General features: G+C 36.7%; 1 protein-coding gene across 6 annotated transcripts in view; it reads left to right on the plus strand.

Annotated features, from left to right (window-relative positions):
• The window catches only part of SYT1 (synaptotagmin 1), a 566,059-nt gene that overhangs the window by 389,961 nt on the left and 155,218 nt on the right, over positions 1-20,880 (plus strand). For all 6 annotated transcript variants that reach the window (XM_032296338.1, XM_032296345.1, XM_032296355.1 and 3 more), the window contains one exon: positions 17,174-17,358. In XM_032296338.1, coding sequence (XP_032152229.1) covers positions 17,174-17,358 — 185 coding nt within the window. The remainder of the gene's footprint in view (positions 1-17,173; positions 17,359-20,880) is intronic.

Genomic DNA, 20,880 nt, shown 5'->3' on the forward strand with positions numbered 1-20,880 from the left:
TAGGTTTTGCGGTACATGTGAAGAACATGCAAAATTGTTGCATAGGTACACACGTGGCAGTGTGATTTGCTGCCTTCCTCCCCATCACCTACATCTGGCATTTCTCCCCTTGCTATCTCTCCCCAGCTTCCCACCCCCCACCGTCCCTCCCCTATTTCCCCCCAACTGACCCCAGTGTGTAGTGCTCCCCTCCCTGTGTCCATGTGTTCTCATTGTTCAACACCCGCCTATGAGTGAAAACATGCGGTGTTTGATCTTCTGCTCTTCTGTCAGTTTGCTGAGAATGATGGTTTCCAGGTTCATCCATGTCCCTACAAAGGACCCAAACTCATCGTTTTTGATGGCTGCATAATATTCCATGGTGTATATGTGCCACATTTTCCCTATCCAGTCTATCGTCGATGGGCATTTGGGTTGGTTCCAGGTCTTTGCTATTGTAAACAGTGCTGCAATGAACATTCGTGTGCACGTGTCCTTATAGTAGAACAATTTGTAATCCTTTGGATATATACCCAGTAATGGGATTGCTGCGTCAAATGGAATTTCTATTTCTAGGTCCTTGAGGAATCGCCACACTGTCTTCCACAATGGTTGAACTAATTTACACTCCCACCAACAGTGTAAAAGTGTTCCTACTTCTCCACATCCTCTCCAGCATCTGTTGTCTCCAGAATTTTTAATGATCGCCATTCTAACTGGCGTGAGATGGTATCTCAATGTAGTTTTGATTTGCATTTCTCTGATGACCACTGATGATGAGCATTTTTTCATATGTTTGTTGGCCTCACGTATGTCTTCTTTGTAAAGTGTCTATTCATATCCTTTGCCCACTTTTGAATGGGCTTGTTAGTTTTTTTCTTGTAAATCTGTTTTAGTTCTTTGTAAATTCTGGATATCAGCCCTTTGTCAGATGGGTAAACTGCAAAAATTTTTTCCCAATCTGTTGGTTGCCGATTCACTCTAATGATTATTTCTTTTGCTGTGCAGAAGCTGTGGCGTTTGATTAGGTCCCATTTGTCTATTTTGGCTTTTGTTGTCAATGCTTTTGGTGTTTTGGTCATGAAGTCCTTGCCTACACCTATGTCCTGAATGGTTTTGCCTAGATTTTCTTCTAGGGTTTTTATGGTGTTAGGTCTTATGTTTAAGTCTTTAATCCATCTGGAGTTAATTTTAGTGTAAGGTGTCAGGAAGGGGTCCAGTTTCTGCTTTCTGCACATGGCTAGCCAGCTTTCCCAACACCATTTATTGAACAGGGAATCCTTTCCCCATTGCTTGTTTTTGTCTGGTTTGTCAAAGATCAGATGGTTGTAGATATGTTGTGTTGCCTCCGAGACCTCTGTTCTGTTCCATTGGTCTATATCTCTGTTTTGGTACCAGGACCATGCTGTTTTGATTACTGTAGCCTTGTAGTATAGTTTGAAGTCTGGTAGTGTGATGCCCCCCGCTTTGTTCTTTTTGCTTAGAATTGACTTGGCTATGCGGGCTCTCTTTTGGTTCCATATGAAGTTTAAGGTGGTTTTTTCCAGTTCTGCAAAGAAGGTCATTGGTAGCTTGATGGGGATAGCATTGAATCTGTAAATTACTTTGGGCAGTATGGCCATTTTCACGATATTGATTCTTCCTAACCATGAACATGGAATGTTTCTCCATCTGTTTGTGTCCTCTCTTATTTCGTTGAGCAGTGGCTTGTAGTTCTCCTTGAAGAGGTCCTTTACATTCCTTGTTAGTTGTATTCCTAGGTATTTTATTCTCTTTGTGGCAATTGTGAATGGAAGTTTGTTCTTGATTTGGCTCTCTTTAAGTCTGTTATTGGTGTATAGGAATGCATGTGATTTTTGCACATTGATTTGGTATCCTGAGACTTTGCTGAACTCGCTTATCAGTTTCAGGAGGTTTGGGGCTGAGACGATAGGGTCTTCTAGATATACAATCATGTCGTCTACAAATAGAGACAATTTGACTTCCTCCTTTCCTATTTGAATGCCCTTTATTTGTTTTTCTTGCCTGATTGCTCTGGCTAGAACTTCTAATACTATATTGAACAGCAGTGGTGAGAGAGGTCATCCTTGTCTGGTGCCACATTTCAAGGGGAATGCTTTCAGTTTTTGCCCATTCAGAATTCTTCATTTGGACCTCTGACTGATTGATTTAATCTTAAACTATGTTCTGTAAGACTTTATACACTTTTTAAAATATGTGTTTAATATTCTGTCTCCAGAGGTGGCTAATGAGTATATTAATACACATATTTCCAGAACATTTTTCCATTTGTACTGTACAGTTTAGAAAAAAAAGATTTTTATTTTTGCAAATTTTTGAAAAATTATTATCTTTGTGTGTTTTTGAAAACTAATCATAAACAGTCCCAAAAGCAAGACTTTGAAACAAAGATTAGTTTTTGTACTAGTTGATAGCAAAATAATTATTTCCATATTATATTCTGCACCTTGCATCTACCTATAATGATCTAGAAAGATGGTGAATTATTTTGGGTAAAACTAGAAATTGGCAAAAAGCATCAGTAAATAGAAGAGTGAAGAAATATGTATATTATTCATAAAATGAATAATACAGACATTCATGCAGTGGTGAAGCATTCAGAAGAGAAAACAGAGATATGTAGAAGGTAGAAAATGCTTGAAGTTACTGCTGAATTTTTGTAGTGACCATAGCAACGGTATTACCTGTGTTGTCTTGAGGCTCTTAACTGAAATATCTGGGACTGATGCAAATGTACAAGCTTATGTTTTCCAGGGATGAAAATACAGCTCATTCTGTGAAAAAAATATATATATATGGATTTAAAGTTGTTTCTTAATATGATGAATGCAAATGGAACTAGTAATACAAAGCTACCCTTAAAAGTGAGACTAAGGCAGAAATATAAAAAACAGTGAATTATGACATAGATTAAAGCAAGATCCCAGTGCATAAATCTGTCAAAGTTTCCCAGCCTGGGAGACAGAAATAGCTGACTATGAATGGGAATGAGGAAGAAGAGAATCAGTGCCAAGGAAAAGCCCCTTGGGATGGTGGCGTACTTCAAAGACTGCCCACTCTACTTCTACTTGAGCTTGAGAAAATGGCTATGTGGGTTTCCTTCAAGTCATCTAATATTTATTGAGCACTGACTCAGGCATTTTAGGGACTGCAAAAAAGATCCATTTAGAAGTAAATTCTCGGAACCACATACAACCTGCCTCCCCTGGGCCATAGGCACATTGTATCAACTAGAAAAAAGGTTTCTTCCCAATTGTTCATTCAGTGTGTCTGACATTCAATGAACATCTGATGAGCAGGCCTCAGATTTGAAAGCATAAACTTAACAAGCACAGCAGCTAGTCTATAATGCCAAAGATTTTCCTTTTTAAAATGTATACTCTGCAACAGACTGACTCTTGGCGAAGATTTCGTCTTTGTTTTCACAACGCTCAATTTAAAAAGGAAGATATTTGGAGCATTTACTTTTAAAATATATACAGGTGAGGACTCCTTAAGTAAATAATTTTTAAAATTTTCTATGTGGTGCCAAAACTCCCTGGAAGAAGAAATAATGATGTTTTTCTATCTGAGGGTTATATTTTTATTGTAGAAAGAATATTTATTAGTTGATTTCATCAATAGTTGTATCCCTGAAGTGCTAAATTTGTATGCAAGATCCTGTTAAGCCATGTAAATTTCATTTGAAAATGTACCGCATTATGTTGTAAGAGCTCAGTTTAGCAAATATGAGAAATTGAGTTCTTTTAGTAAAATAAATAAGACTGAGATTTTAACACTTGGGAAATAAATAATAAGCTTCACGATTGCATAAACCATCTTTAGCACTGTATCCCGATCCTGAGAAAAATGCCTTGCACGAAGTAGATGCTCAATAAATATATTTGATTAAATAATTTTTAACTGCTCAATTTATGCCTATTTGTCATGAAAAAGCAGACTTTCTTGATAAAGGAAAATCATTGTCTTTTTCCAGCAAAAAACTTGCTAATGCTAATTTATTCCTAAATGGTTCCAAGTATTTCTATTTGTTTGTATTAATATCAGTGCTCATGAATAATCTACAGAGAGCCAAGATTTAAGTCAGAAAGAAATAAATTTCTTGTATAGGAAGGGAATTTATTAAAATACATTTTATACATTTGCACACATTTTATCTCTTCTTTTCTTAATGCATCTTTTTATACCAGTCTAACATAAACCAGTCAATGTATTGTACCACATAGTCAATATTTCTACCAATGGGGGGCAGATTTTAATAGATGTATTCAATATTTTTATTTAGAAATCTATCATGATAAATGAGACTTGTGGCAAGCCTTGAAAAGGAAATATTATTTGAATGACTGGAGAAGGAAGAAGAATAGCATTTGAAAAAAGGAATGCCCTTTAGAAAATACAGGAGTGGAATTGAGCAGGAAACAAGTTGATATGAATAGAGGTGAATGTGGGGGGACAGTGAGAAATAAACACAAATAAGTAGGATGGGCTAAATGACAGAGGACTTTGAACATTGTGAACAAAATAATTGATAATTACATATTAGAAAGTTTTATCTGATTACAATGAATGGGTAAAATGAACAGAGAAGATAATTGATGGGAAAAGAGATCAGATGGGAGATAATATCAGGTCTACACCTTATAAATAGACATAAAAGAAGAGTAAAACACATTGAAGGAGAAATGGCAGAGCTTGCCAACCAGTTGGATTTGGGAATAAATATTTCCCCATTTTTCCAATGTGGTAGGAAATGACAGAAGCATTGACAGAGCCCTAGAGCTGGTTTGGAGAAGTGGTTTGGGGAGGAGATAAGGAATTTGTACAAAGCATTCTATAGGCATTGGAAATACAATCCAATATAGGTATAGAATAGAGAGCAGAATGGAGTAACTGACCAAACAGTAAGGCATGGGAAAGGATGTGCTCAACAATGAGTGAATGCGGAGATAAGCAAGAGGCTAAGAACCACCTTAAATAACACATTCAAGACTGGAGAGTAGAATGCGAAAGAGAGGGGAAAAACGTAGGGGAGATACAGTAGGACATGCTGGCAGGGAGCAGTAACATGAAAAATAAAAGCAGAAGAAAATTTCAAGAAGGGTTATGTGGTCAAGATTTTCTAATACCACAGACAGTGTTGTTGGAGTTTGGCCAAAAATGTCATTCGTTATCTTTTGGAGAATCCCTTGAGAATAACTGCAAAATGAATAGATAGAAAGGGTGGGTAAGAAGAAAAGACAGTTTTTTTATCCCCAAGGTAGCAGATTGGAGGCTTTGCTAGTATACCTCAGCCGCTTGGAAGAGCGAAATAGTGTGTGTTAACTTTTTTTTTTTTTTTGAGACAATGTCTCACTCTGTTACTCAGGCTGCAGTGCAGTGGCACAATCATAGCTCATGGCAGCCTCGAATTCCTGGGCTGAAGTGATCCTCTCACCTCAGCTCCCACATAGCTGGACTACAGGTATGCCAAACACTCAGCTATTCTTTTTTTATTTTGTGTAGAAATAGGGTCTCACTATGTTGCCTAGATCTGGAACTCCTGGGCTCAAGTGATCCTCCTGCCTCAGACTCCCAAAGTACCAGCATTACAGGCATAAGCCACCATGCCTGGCCACACACTGTGAACTTTTATAGAAGAAGGAACACAGAAACTTAACGTAAAAAGTGACAGAAACTTCAAAGGAGTGGTAGGCAGCAAATTGCACCAGGAGTGTGGCAGAAAACTGTGAGTCTCCAGAGTGCAAAAGGGGGAGAGAACATCACCATGATTCTCATTTCCACTGGAGAGTCTAGCAATCCAGACCACAGGGGAGCACCTTAACCCTACCCAACACTGAAGCTGATTTTGTGAGCAGTGAGGAGTATTTGAGAAGGAGCAGCATCAAGACATGCTTTGCGGGCACTCCTAGACCCCAGTAAAACAGAAGGAAGACATTCCTCATCCTAACTGGCCAGCTAAACTCAGCTAGTGCTTACAGCTTGCAAGAAACTCAACTGAGATTTGCGATCTAATATCAAGTGGGAATGAACCCCCAAGGCCAGAGCTGAGCACAAGTGGGAAGCGTGCTCTTGCTACAGGTATGGTAGCCGGACACCCGTGCTTTGCAGGTCAGCCCAGGAGGAATATGGCCTGAGAGCTGTGGTTTGTGTCTGGAGTGGAAAGCCTTGCATCCTGGGGCAGTTTTGTATTCGGAGCATGGACTGCCTGGGATTCCACTGGTAGTTATAGCTCTTTTCAGAAGTCTGCAGTTTTGAGACATACCAGGTCAGGGGTATGGGAGTTGTGTGGGTCTCATTGTGGCCTGCTGTACCTCTCTTCCTATGCAGACTCTTTTGTGCAGAAGAAACGGTTCCAGTCCTCTCTGGAACATTACCCTAGTGGCCAGGGAACTTCCTTTCAACCTTCGCTGCTTGCACCTGCACTTGGGGAGCCACAGCACACTCTTGGATGACCCTGCCCCCACAGAGCTTCGCCTCCTTTACATGCCTTGGTAGCAGACTATGGATAAAGACTTTTGAGAGTTCCATGGCCCCACCCATCACCTGAGATATCTGATTACTCTTTCTGGATAACATAGGCCGTGCGTAAATCCCACAGTCACAGCTGGCTCTCTCCTTCAAGTGCCACCTCTAGCGGGAGGTGTCAACTGGCACAGCTTATTACAACATCTGCTGACATAACATAGTGCTCAGAAAGAAGAAAACTTTTGTGCAGCCTCAGCTAGCACTATTGCCCATACCACCCCTGCTACTCAGGAGGTGTGGAGCCTCTTCACATGTGCAGTGAGCAAGCATGTGAACATACTCGCGATAGCTGGCAATTCAGAAAGCCACCACACTAAGGCTGTTTATAACCAAGAAAATCTTACAGAGTCTCCATCACTTCCCTTTCACCCCCATTAGAGCTGGTGCTTGCACCTGCCACTGGGAGACCAGATGACAGATTAGCCTTGTCCAGCTCCACACCCCACCAGCATGGATTGTGGCAGCCCCACCAGGTGGCTAGATCCAGAGGAGCAGGAGGATTCACAGTTTTCTGACCCTAAGGGACTGCCACTCCTAGGGACAGAGGGAGTGCACCACACCAAGGGAGCACCCTACAGAACAAAAGAAACCAGAGTGCCAGGTTTTCTCTATACCAGAACTTCCTGCTTATGGGCAGGGAACAGCTGCACCTCTTTAAGCAAAAGCACAAGCATAGTGCTGGGCTCAGTGGAGAAAGACTGTGGCTCTGCGCAGCAGTCGATCAGCCCCAGTGCTCATTGAAGAGATTTGGAGAAGGGGACTTCTTGTCCCCTCAGCCATTGCTGCAGACACAACCAGCGATTCTCCCGTGAAAGCTCAGTGAGAGTCCACCTGTAGACAGCCTTTCTGGAACATTTCGGGGTGACTGCATCCCCAAGGGAACTGTGCCCTCCAGGTTCCAAGCTTGCATGAGGGGTGGAATTCCGCTCCCTCTCTACATGGATATTGGTATCCTGCAAATGGACCGAGATACCTATCTGATCTGAATACCAAAAATCATGGGATGGGGGCATGATAGGAAGGCAGGTCGCTTTTGTGCTGGCCTCATAGTGGAGCTGAGATGACTCCTTTCCTTCCCCCGCAAATACCTCAATGTATTTTGCTGGGAGCTCCCTCAGCCACCTCTGTCAGAGCCGGGACTTTTGCTCACTATTGGACATTGCATTTACGCACCTGCTTCAGCCGCAGGCAGTCCTTACCCTTAGCTGCCTCCTACTGGCCTGAAGGCTGAACTGTTCAACACAATGAAAAAATACTGGTGGGGAAGGGAAGTGCACACGACTGGGCTATGAGGTGAGCTTCGTGAGACCTCTGCCATTCTAGCCCCATAGGAGACAGTGAATCTATGCACACACCCAGTACATCACTACTACAAGCAGCATGTGAGAAAGCCATTGTACAAAGATTCTCTATATCTAAGAAAACTCATGAAGAGACTGCCATGGAAAGCACCCAGAGCCAAAGCTGGCAATCATAAACTATGCACATTATAGTAACAACTTCAAACTGGAAAAAAAAAAAAAAACTAGTTCAATCAAAATAAATTTTAAAATAGTAAGAAGAAATGATATCCCCAGATGAGAAGGAGCCAGAAAAATAATTCTGGCAATATGGGAAAAAAAAAAACCAAAACAGTTTTACAACACTGCCAAAAGATCACACTAACTCTCTGGCAATGGATTCAAATCAAAATGAAATATTTGAAATACCAGATAAAATATTGATTGCAAAGTTGCTCAGTGAGATCCAAGAGAAATTTGGAAACCAACATAAAAAAATAAAATTCAGGATATAAATGAAAAAATACCTAAAAACAGATATTTCTTTAAAAAAAAAAGAACTTTTGGAAATAAAAGACTTGCTTAGGAAATTATACAATGCAGTTGGAATTTCTAACAGGAAACTAGACCAAGCAGATAAAATAAATTAAGAGCTGAAGACAGGCTTTTAAGTTAAACCAATCAGACAAAAATAAAGAAAAAGTTTTTTAAAAAATGAACAAGGTCTCCAAGAAATGTGAGATTTCATAAAATGTTCAAACCTAACAATCACAGGTATTTCAGAAGAAGGAGAAGAAAAAAGAAGGAAGAAGGGGGAAGAAGAAGGAAGAAAAGGGAAAAAGAAAAAGGAAGAAGTGAGAAGAAGGAGGAAAAAGGGGAGGAAGAAGGAGGAAGAAAGGGGAAGAAGAAGAAGAAAAAGAAGAAGGGGAAGACAAAGGGGGGGAGGAAAAGAAAAGGAAGAGGAAGAAGAAAGAGAAGGAGAAGGAAGCAGCAACAAAATGTTTAGAAACCTATTTGAGAGGACAATTGAGGAAATAGTCCCCGGTCTTGCTGGAGTATTAGAAATCCAAACACAAAAAACTCAAAGAACTCCTGGGAGATACATTGCAAAAAGGATATCACCATAACATATAATTATCATGCTATATAAAATCAATGTGAAAAAAAGAATTCTAGGAGCAATGAGACAAAATAACTTATAAAAGAAATAACTTATAAAGGAATCAAATAACTTATAAAGGAAAACCTATTAGACTAAAAGCAGACTTCTCAGCAGAAACTGTCTAAACCAGAGGGCACTGGGATTCTGTCTTTAGACTTCTAAACAGAGTAACTGTCAGCCAAGAATTTTGTATGTTGCAAACCTAAGTTTCATAGATAAAGGAGAAGTAAAGTCATTGCCAGACAAGCAAATGCTGACAGAATTTGTCACAACCTGACTACCTCTACAAGAATTGCTCCAATGAATGATAAACATCAAAACAAAAGGTTGATATGCACCAGTATAAAAACACTCAAAACTATAAATTCATAGAGCTTATGAAATAATAACACAATGGAGAATACAAAGCAATTAGATAATGATCCACATGATGAATGGAACAGTAACCCACATATCACTATAACTTTGAATGTAAATGTTCTAAATTCTCCACTTAAAAGATATAAGTTGGCAGAATTGATAAAATACATAATCCAAATATCTACTTCCTTCAGTAGACCAACTTAACACATAAAGATTCTTATAAAGTCAAGAAAAAGAATGGGAAAATATATACTATGCAAATGGAAACCAAAAGCAAACAGCAGTACCTATTCTTACATCACATAAAACAGACTTTAAATCAACAACAGTAACAATGGCAAAGAACGTCATTATACAATGATAATGGATCAACTCAACAAGAAGATATAATAATCGTAAATATATATGGACCTAACATCAGAGCTCCCAGATTGATAAAACAAATACCACCAGACCTAAGAAAACAGATAGACAGCAATACAGTAATAGGGGAGAATTCAACAACCCACTGACCACAGTAGATTGTCAAAGCAGAGTCAACAAAGGAACACTAGACTGGACTCTGGAACAAATTGACCTAACAAATATTTACAGAACATTCTGCCTCAAAACTGCAGCATATACATGCTTCTCATCAGCATGTAGAAGAATATTTTCCAATATAGACCATATGATAGGCCACAAAACAAGTCTCAATAAATTTTTAAAGATTTAAATCATGTCAAATATCTTCTCAGACCACAACAGAATAAAACTAGAAATCAATTTTAAGAGGAACTCTCAAAACTATAAAAATACATTAAACAACCTGCTTCTGAATTATCTTTGGGTCAATGATGAAATTAAGATACAAATTTTTTAAATTTTTGAAAGGAATGATAAGAGTAACACAAGATATCAAAATCTCTGGGATACAGCAAAAGCAGCGCTAAGAGGGAAGTTTATAGTGTTAAATGCCTACATAAAAAAAGAAAGATCACAAATTGACAACCTAATGTCAAGCCTCAAGGGACTAGAAAAACAAGAACAAACCAAACCCAAACCTTGCAGAAGAAAAGAAATAATAGAGAGCAGCACTAAATGAAATTGAAACCAACAAAACAACACAAAGATCAATGAAACAAAAAGTTGGTTATTTGAAAAGATAAATAAAATCAATAGATCAGTAGCTAGATTAACCAAGAAAAGAAGAGAATTTAAATAACCTCAATCAGATATGAAAATGAAGACATTACAACAGATACTACAGAAATATAAAATATTATTCAGGATTTTCAAGATTACCAAGAACACCTTTAAGCACGCAAACTAGAAAATCTAGAGAAAATGAATAAATTCCTGAAAAAATACAGCCCAAAGCCTGAATCAAGAAAAAATAGAACTCTTGAACAGACCAATAACAAGCCGTGAAATTGAATTAATACTTAAAAAATCTCCCAACAAAGAAAATCCCAGAACCAGATGAATTCACAGCCAGATTCTACCAGACATTTAGAAAACTGACACCAATCCTACTGAAACTACTCCAGTGGGTCAAGAAGAACAGAATCCTCTCTCATTCATTCTACAAGGCCAATATCACCCTAATACCCAAGCCAGGAAAGCACACAACCAAAACATCTATGTCCCTGATGAACATAGATGCAAAAATTCTCAACAAAATACTAGCAAACCAAATCCAACAGCACATGAAATGATTAATTCACCACAATCAAGTGGGTTTCATCCCAGGGATGCTAGGATGGATAAATAAATGCAATTCAATCAATATGATTCACCACATAAACAGAATTAAAAATAAAAATCGTATGATCATATCAGTAGATGCAGAAAAATTATTCAATAAAATGTAACATCTGTTCCTGATAAAAATTTTCCACAACTTAGGAATAGAAGGAACATAACTCAAAATAATAAAAGCCAAATGCACAAACCCATAGCCAACATCATACTGAATGAGGGAAAAGTTGAAAGCATTCCCCCTAAGAACTAGAACAAGATAAAGATGCCCAGTTTTGCCACTTCCATTCAACACAGTACTGGAGGTCTTAGCTAGAACAATCAGGCAAAATTAGGAAATAAAGAGCATCCATATTGGAAAAAAGGATCAAATTGTCTCTGTTGGCTGATGATATAAATGCATATGTAGAAACCCCCAAAGACTCCCAGATTTTATAAATAAACTCAGTAAAGTCTCAGGGTACAAAATCAATGTGCATAAATCAGTAGGACTGCTGTATGCCAATAATGATCAAGCTGAGTATCAAATCAAGAACTCAATCCCATTTACAATAGCTGCAAAAAACATAAAACACCTAAAAATATACTTAACTGAGGAGGTGAAAGATCTTTACAAGGAGAACAACAAAACACTGATAAAAGAAATTGTAGATGACACAAACAAATGGAAAAGCATCCCATGATCATGGATTGAAAGAATCAATATTGTGAAAATGACCATACTATCCAGAGCAATCTTCAGACTCAATATAATTAAAAACAAAATACCAACATCATTTTTTACATAATTAGGAAAAATATCCTAAAATTCATATGGAACTGATAAAGAGCCTAAATAGCCAAGCAATCCTAAACAAACAAACAAACAAAAAAATCTGGCAACATCACATTACCTGACTTAAAATTATGCTACAAGGCTATAGCAACCAAAACAGCATGGTTGTAAAATAAAAGTAGTATAAAAGTGGATATATAGACCAATGGAACAGGATATACCCAAAAATAAAGCCATGTATCTACAGCCAACTGATCTTCAATAAAGCAGCAAAAATATACACTGGAGAAAGGATATCCTATTCAGTAAATGGTGCTGGGAAAATTGGATAGCCACATGCAGATGGATGAAACTGGATTCCTATCTCTGACCATATACAAAAAATTAACACAATGTGGATTAAAGACTTCAGTGTAAGACTTGAAACCACGAAGATTCTAAAAGAAAACCTAGGGAAAAAGAAACTCTTCTCAACATTGGCCTAAGTAAAGAATTTATGACCAAGACCCCAAAGGCAAATGTAATAAAAACAAAAATAAATGGGACTTAATTAAACTTTGCACAGCTAAATATATAATCAACAAAGTAAATAGACAATCTACAGAATAGGAGAAAATATTCACAAACTATACAGCCAACAAAAGACTAATATCCAGAATCTACAGAGAACTCAGCAAGAAAAAAAAAATCCCATAAAAAGTGGGCAAATGTAAACAGACCCTTTTCAAAAGAAGCCATACAAATGGCTAAAAAAACATATGAAAAAAATGCTCCACATCACTAATCATCAGAGGAATGCAAATTAAAACCAAAATGAGATGTCACCTTACAGTCAGAATGGCCATTATTAAAAAGTCAAAAAACAATAGATATTGACATGGATGCTGTGAAAAGGGAACTCTTATACACTGTTGATGCATTAGTAAATTAGTACAGCTTCTATGCAGAACAATATGGACAGTTCTCAAAGAACTAAAAGTAGGTCTACCATTTGATCCCACAATCCCACTGGGTATCTACCCAAAGAAAAAGAAGCCATTATATTAAAAAGACAACTGAACTCTTATGTTTATTGCAGCAGCGCTATTCACAAATGCAAAGGTGTGGAATCCACCTAAGTGCCCATCAATGAATGAGTGGATAAAGAAAATGTCAGATATAGAGATAGAAATAGAGACAGACATAGACATAGACGTAGATGATAGATAGATAGATAGATAGATAGATAGATAGATAGATAGATAGATGATAGATAGATGATAGATAGATAGATAGATAGATAGATAGATAGATAGATAGATAATGGAATATTGCTCAGTTATAATAAAGAACAAAATAATGTCTTTTGCAGCAACTTGGCTAGAATTGGAGGCCATTATCCTAAGTGAAGTAACTCAGAAACAGAAAAACAAATACTGCATGTTCTCACTTATAAGTGAAAGCCAAGCTATGGGTATGCAGGGGCACGCAGAGTGGCATAATGAACATTGGAGGCTCAAAAGTGGGAAGGGTCAGAAGGGGATAAGAGATTAAATATCACCTGTTGGATACAATGCACACCATTCAGGTGATGGGTACACTAAAAGCCCAGACGTCACCACTATACAATTCATCCATGTAACCAAAACTACTTGTACCCCTAGAGCTACTGAAATAAATAAATAAGGAGAAAAGACAGCAGAAAATATATGAATAGCCCACATCAATATTACTATTGTATAGTCATCTATATAAAGCATATATTACAATTCTCTTGAGGTCTTCTTTGTATCACTTGAGTTCCTATTGTTGCTATAATAAATTATTCCAAGTTTACTGGCATAAAAAAACACACATATTTATATTTTCCCATTCTGGAGGTCAGAAATCTGAAATTGGTTTCACTGAGCTAAAATCAAGGTGTCAACAGGGCCAACTCTGTCTTTAAGGAGTAGGGGAGAATCCATTTTCCTGCCTTTTCCAGATTCAAGAGGCATCTGCATTCCTTGGCTCATGGTCCTTCTTTCATCTACAAAACCAACAACAGACACTTCAAATCTCTCTTTCTTGGACTCTGACATTTCTGCCTGGTAATGTCAATTCTGCCTGGTAAAAACTCTAGTAATTGCATTGAGTCTTCTCAGGTAATTCAGGATAATCTCTCCTTCCCAAGATCCTTAACCTAATCACATTTGCAAAGTCCCCCTTGCCAGGGAGGGTAACCTTCACAGCTTCCAGGAAATAGGATGTGGACATCTTGGAGGGGCCATTATCATGTCTACCACAGATATATATTAAAACATCAGAAGTCGTTTTAAATTAATTTGCCTTGGACTTAATTCTTACTCATCAGTTCACTTTGGGTCAAATATATATGTTAGATTGACTCATTAACTAGAAAATGAAAATAGTATTTTTAATAGAGTTCTTATACCAGTCTATTATTTTCTGCTGAAAAGCCTTTAAGTTAAAAGTTAAAATTCTTATTATAAAATTCCACATAATGGTAGTTGGGTAGCAATAACAATAAACTGATATTTTCTGCCAGTAGCAGTATTTTGATGAGGCTATTTTTGACTGAAACTCTATTTTATATTTAAAAAATCACTGTTGGCAGCATTTTATGCTGTTATTTATTTGCTTCACTGGATTTTTAAGTTTAATATTAAAGAGGCTTCAAAGCTAGATACAATTGTTTTCTATGTATACATGTTTAATATTCACACTTTTTAACCTAACAACCTAAGGATATACCTGAATTTCTCAAACTATTCAATCTATAGAGTTTTCCTCCATAAAACTGAAGTGATAGCTGAACAAAACTGCCTCAAAGACTAAGTTTTTCAGTGGTTATAAATTACCTTCAAATTGCATTATTTCAAATTTCTTCCTGTAATCTCATATTCCTAGCTCTTTAACTCCCTTTGATTAAATAACGTTCCTTTGCTCTCACTATTTTTTTGTGTGAACTTGTCAAATCATCTTTATCTTGTCTTAGTATAATTTAAGAGACTTTTATGTAGCTCTCTGAGCAACTATCACCACACAAGTCCAACAGGGAGAATAATTTACGAGGTTCAAAATGAAGGGTCATTATGAATGCTGTCTTTCCTGCAATGAATATGAACACTCTCTTGTTCATGCATGACAGGATTTTCACTAGATCAAGGGAGATAGATGCTTTTACACGACGTATTATGAATGATATCATTGGTTACATAAAATACTTTACTTTTTTAATATTTACATTGTTTAGTAAGTTTAGAGAACTGGGAGAAAACATCTTTGGGTGTGGGTTTATCTATAACTTTCACGTAAGTATTCTTTTGTTGAAAACACAATTTCAAAAGTGGTAGTTTTATGTCCTTAGGTTAACATCTAGGATCCAGTCATAAGCTGGAATAATATGCATAGTGAGTATTCTGCACAATGATACTAAATGCAGAGGAAAGCAAAGAGAGTAAATTTTCTCAATTTTGAAGAGAGGTTAATTCTTAAGTGTTTTTGCTTTATCAAAGTACTCCTGACTGGTGTTCAGCAATCATTGGTTCTTCTAATGTTTATTTGGCTATTTTTTATTGCAACAGACAAATCTAATCACTTCTGATTAATCTCAATAGTTGTGATTTGTATCATGAATACCTCCCTTCCAATCTAACTGAAATCCTAAGTGCTTCCATGTCACCTTATTTTTTATAAGCACATGGTCTAACCAAAATTCTAAATGTTTCCATGTCACCTATTTTTTATAAGCACATGGTGTAAGGCATACCAAATAAGAAAATGTATCAACCTTTAGCAGAGGGAAAACTGTAATAGAAAACTAAATGTTTATTTGAGTATATTTATGTAGATATGTTCATTATTTTAAAAAGCCTGGAAACCTAAGCCTCTCCTCTGGTATAAAAATCATCTTTCCTCTTTTCATTCCCTTTGCATTTTCACTAAACTTTCCTCAGTGTACTTATCTTGCTTTTTACATATTTATCCTGAGCTCTCTGCCTTTCCCACAATGCCTTGACTAGAAGGAAATGAAAGCTAACATTAGCCAAGTGCCAGTGGCTAACGCCTATAATCCCAACACTTTGGGAGGCTGAGGTGGGTGGATCACAAGGTCAGGAGATTGAGACCATCCTGGCCAACATGGTGAAACCTTGTCTGTACTTTAGAAAATACAAAAACTAGCTGGGCATGGTGGCGCGGGCCTGTAGTCCCAGCTAGTTGGGAGGCGGAGGCAGGGGAATTACTTGAACCCGGGAGGCAGAGGTTGCAGTGAGCCAAGATCGTACCACTGCAGTCTCCAGCCTGGCGACAGAGCAAGATTCCATCAAAAAAAAAAAAAAGATGGAAGGAAGGAAGGAAGAAAGGAAGGAAGAAGGAAGGAAGGAAGGGAAGGAAAGGAGGGAAGAAAGAAAGAAATGCTAGCTAACATTAATTGAGCTCTTGCTATGTTCCAGATGCATTCAAAGCTTTTTAGCATATTAATCCCTTTAATCTTCAAGCCAGATGAAATGGGTACCACTATAATCTTCACTGTACAAAGGTGAAACAGAAACTCAGAACAGTGAAGCAAACTGAGCAGAGTCACAGAGCCTCTAAGTGGCCATGCCAAAATCTAAACCTCGATTAAGAGTCACCGAACACATGACCGTCACCCACATCTAGAGAACCCTCAGTGCATACATTTCCACATGACTGACTTTCAAATCACCAGGTAATTCTTCCGAATCTTCACTATTGTTACGGCTTTACATTTGCTGTTCTATGTATATGACTAATATCTGCCCCCCGCCATGCCAGAACGTAGGAATATAACACATAGTATTTTATAGATGAGCAATAGCAGCTACTATTTATTAAGCTTTTGCCATGTACCAGGCACTGCATCTTGTTATTTAATACTCAGAAAGATCTATGGGGCACCTACCAGTTTACTTCCACTTTAGAGATGAGGAAAGTAAGTCAGAGAGAGGTTAGATGACTTGCCCATGATCACACAGCTAGTAAATCGTGGAGCCAGGATTTAAACTCAGTGGTTGAACTCCAAAGCTTGGGTCTAAATGAGTGACGAGATGCATTCATAGAAACCTAGCTTGGAGAGTCAAGAAAAGCAATAAGGAGGAGATGATATTTGACATATCTGGAAGGGCAAAGTGGGAAAGAAAGGAAGCAATACACTCAGTGGAGAAAACAACATGGATAAAGTACTGAGGAATGGTGTACCTCGAGCCTAATGGGTGCTCAAAAATGCAAATAAAATGAATATCTTTATAGCCCATGAGTTAAAAGCTTTTGCGCATCTAAGTGTTGTGTGACCAGTGCTCTCTGTGCATTTCTTTCTTTCAGTGCCACCGTGGGCCTTAATCGCAATAGCCATAGTCGCAGTCCTTTTAGTCCTGACCTGCTGCTTTTGTATCTGTAAGAAATGTTTGTTCAAAAAGAAAAACAAGAAGAAGGGAAAGGAAAAAGGAGGGAAGAATGCCATTAACATGAAAGATGTGAAAGACTTAGGGAAGACAATGAAAGATCAGGTAATGTATTTCTTATACATTGCTTCTTAGATTATTTTTTTTTAGAAAAAAATAAACAAATGGTTTATTATTTTATGCTGTATATTACAGAAATAAACAACTTCTGGACCCATAGCATTGTGAGATGCTTTGCAAGGCTTTCAGTCACTGTTCTAGATCCCAAAGCATCGTGGAGGCATTTGGAAGGGTTTTCCAATCTCCTGAGCAAATGGAACAGAAAAGGGCATCCATGATCATCAGGCTCATCTTGATGCATTTGGCATAGAGAATGATGCCTGAATATTTTGATTACATCTGTTTAACCAGTCTTCATTCTGTTTAGAGTTAGAGAAATGAAAGAGTGCCTGAGTGTTTTTGCAACTGGGCAGGGGATCTTTCTAATTTCTACTGTTCACAGTCACTGTTAAATAACTGAGTTTCACAGCTGTTCATCAAACTTGATGAAAGCAGCCTTTCCTACATATCCATCCAGCTGAAAAATTAGTTCTCAAGAATAATGAGTTGTATGGCAGAAGGGAGAGAAATATGAGCCAGTTCTAAATATCAAGACAGTACAGAATTTTTCCCTTATAAGAAAGTTTTCTTTCTTATTTCTTATAAGACAAAATTCTTATTTCAATTTAATAAGGACAATTAAAACCATAACCCTTTGTTATAAAATCCATTTGGCTGGGTTATCTTTCCAAGCCCAAGAAAGCTATTTGGATGTATTTCATGTTGCTATCTGTTTTTGGCTAAATTAATTGGACAACTTGGTTCAAGATAACGTTTACTATTACTAATGATAATTATTAAACACCTCTTCATTTTTGAAATAATATTCATACTGAATATTTCTAAAGAATATTTAATTCATATTTTAAAATTAAAATGCAAATGTACAAATTTTTCATAGAAATAACATTTTCAATTATCAATTGTTTTCATCAAATACAAAAGTTTTATTTATTCCCGAATAGAAAAATACATAGGCAGTTTTGTAAGTTCCTCTTATAGTATTATTATTAATCTAACTCTTAAACCTGAATCTCCTTAAGAACAATTTAATCAGGTGTTACAACAGGCATTTTAAATACATTTGCATTGTTTCCTAGTTCATAACACATTCAGGACACTAACTTCCCTTTCCAGCTTAAGTTTTAAACTCTTTCCTCAAAGACACTATAGTATCTATTGGTAATAATTTCACAAAGGCTCATTTTTTACTCCCTGCATTTGTGTTTGGTTTTTGGAGCTATGGAATGGATGGAATGCCTGTACTCACACTCAACAGAGTTTTGGCCTGAGCTTGGAGTAGCAAGCGTTTGATTTTTCTGGCAATTTCTTATCACAGTCATAAAGCCCATGCACAAATATCCAACTACAGATGTCTAATAGAGATTTTTCTCTTCAGTTAATTTAAATAGAAACTAAAATTTTAAATCCTGTCTTACTTTATTTCCAAACTTTTCATAGTAAGCAGGACTTGATAAAGATTTCTTTAAACAACTTATTGGGAGAAGTAAGTATGGAAATAACTACTAGATGGACATGGACTGAATAATATGTATGTTAATTTTAGCAATATTGTGAAAACAATAATTTGACAATAGATTACTATCTTTTTCATAATTATCATAAAATTTGAATGTGGTTTCCCTTGTGTTCTAGAATTAGTTAAAATTACTGAATAATGTAAAGTGATAACTATAGCATTTCTTCCTAGGACAATAAATCTATAATATTTATGGGATTTGTTCTGTACAATGTAAGATTGTAATTGACAGCATAGTGGTGGTGTTTATTACTTCTGTTATGACCTGGATAAATGACCAAGATCTCAAATATAGAGAATTAATGGGGGTTAATTTTTCATTGATGATCTATTTTTTGGGTGGGAGGGACAGAGAAAATGATTCAAACAAAGAAATACTAACAAGTCAGAGATAGTTTATAATAATCTGTTATCACAAATTATTTAGAATTTCAGCCACTCAAGATGTTTTCAGTCATTTTAAGTAGTCTCAATTTTACTGTTATGAACAATTAAATGCACAGAATAAGATACAATTTGGACAGATGAATATACACTCCAGTGATAAACATTTATATAACCATAGCTTATGATACTTTTTGAAGCAGACAAAAGTAGCTAATAATGGGCTCCATCATTTTATGAAGAGGAAGGATAAAAAAGCAAAACAGAATGTGCAGATTTTAAGAGGATGTTTAATCACATGATGATCACCAGATCACCCAAAATTAGAAACAGTGTAAATACAAATTAAAATTATTATTAAATAATTATATTTTCAAAACATCTTAAGCACAATGTTGAAGTGAACATGGGGAAGAAAGTAAAGATGGCTTATGCCTCTCTCATTTAAAAACAAGGCATATGTGATGGACATTTTAGATATAATTTCTTAATCTTAAGAAATATATATATATATATATATATATAGGCTCTATATACAAGATATAAAGGCTGTAGGACAATGAATACATTTTTTATCTTTCAGTTCATATCAAACTCACAGAAATTCAGATTTCAATATTCATGGCTACATGTCTCTTTAGGAAGGTTTTTTAACCAAGAAGATTTTTTAAATATTCTGCAATGACTACAAAAGGTATAGATACTTTATGTTGCATAAGATATATATTTTTGTGTTCTTGCATATGCGTTAAAATTGGAGAACACTAACCAGACAGAGGGAAAATATTCGCTTGTAAATTCATAGGTCTGGAAAGGTCATTTCTCCATGGTTTTCACTAATGTGTGTGGATATTTTAATTTTTATTTCTTCCTTCTATGTCCTTATCTGTGTTGTGTCTCATGACTGTTCTGGACTGTCCCTTGCGGTAGGTTTCCTCTGCTACTTAGACATCCCTAGTCAACGCTCAGATACATTTAGTGGCCTTGGCACCTGGGGCTCCACAGCTGAGGGTATATCATTCTGACACACATCAAGAGGCTGAACTAAATTGATTTTTTTTTAAGATAAAGTGTTCTCATTTTGAGCATGCTAACGGATTAAATATAACAGTATTAGAAAGCTCAAGTTTTAAGTTGATGGATACTGAAAGAAATTCAGTCCCTTGTGCTGCTTTTCTAGCATGCCTTATTAAATCCAAATTTGAACAATGTAACTTAACAATGAACAAATGCTCCTTCTGATGGTTGCAAACAAAGCACCTGTTGAATGTCAAAGCAAACCATAAGCATGTGCACTAATCTTTGAACTTTAAAATGAGGTCTGATGTTCCCAATCCAGCTTTTTCTACTGAAATTTATCAAACCTCAGAACTACTGGGTTTACCAGCTTTTTCTTCCAAATTTTGTTCCATGGAGGGGAAAATAGTACTCTTGAGATGTTATAATAGCTACTGATACAATAGGTCTGAATTTAATGTGATGGTACAGATAATGTCTTGCTTAAGCTCAGCCTTTGGGACAGGAATAGACTTAATCACTTCAGTGATGAACAGTGGCAGTGAGAAATTATCAAAAATTTAGCCCTGTTTCATGCAGAATAATTG

The sequence above is a fragment of the Sapajus apella genome, unplaced genomic scaffold (genome assembly GCF_009761245.1).
Source record: "Sapajus apella isolate SASKATOON/1434 unplaced genomic scaffold, GSC_monkey_1.0 scaffold2, whole genome shotgun sequence".
NCBI classification, from domain to species: Eukaryota; Metazoa; Chordata; class Mammalia; order Primates; family Cebidae; genus Sapajus; species Sapajus apella.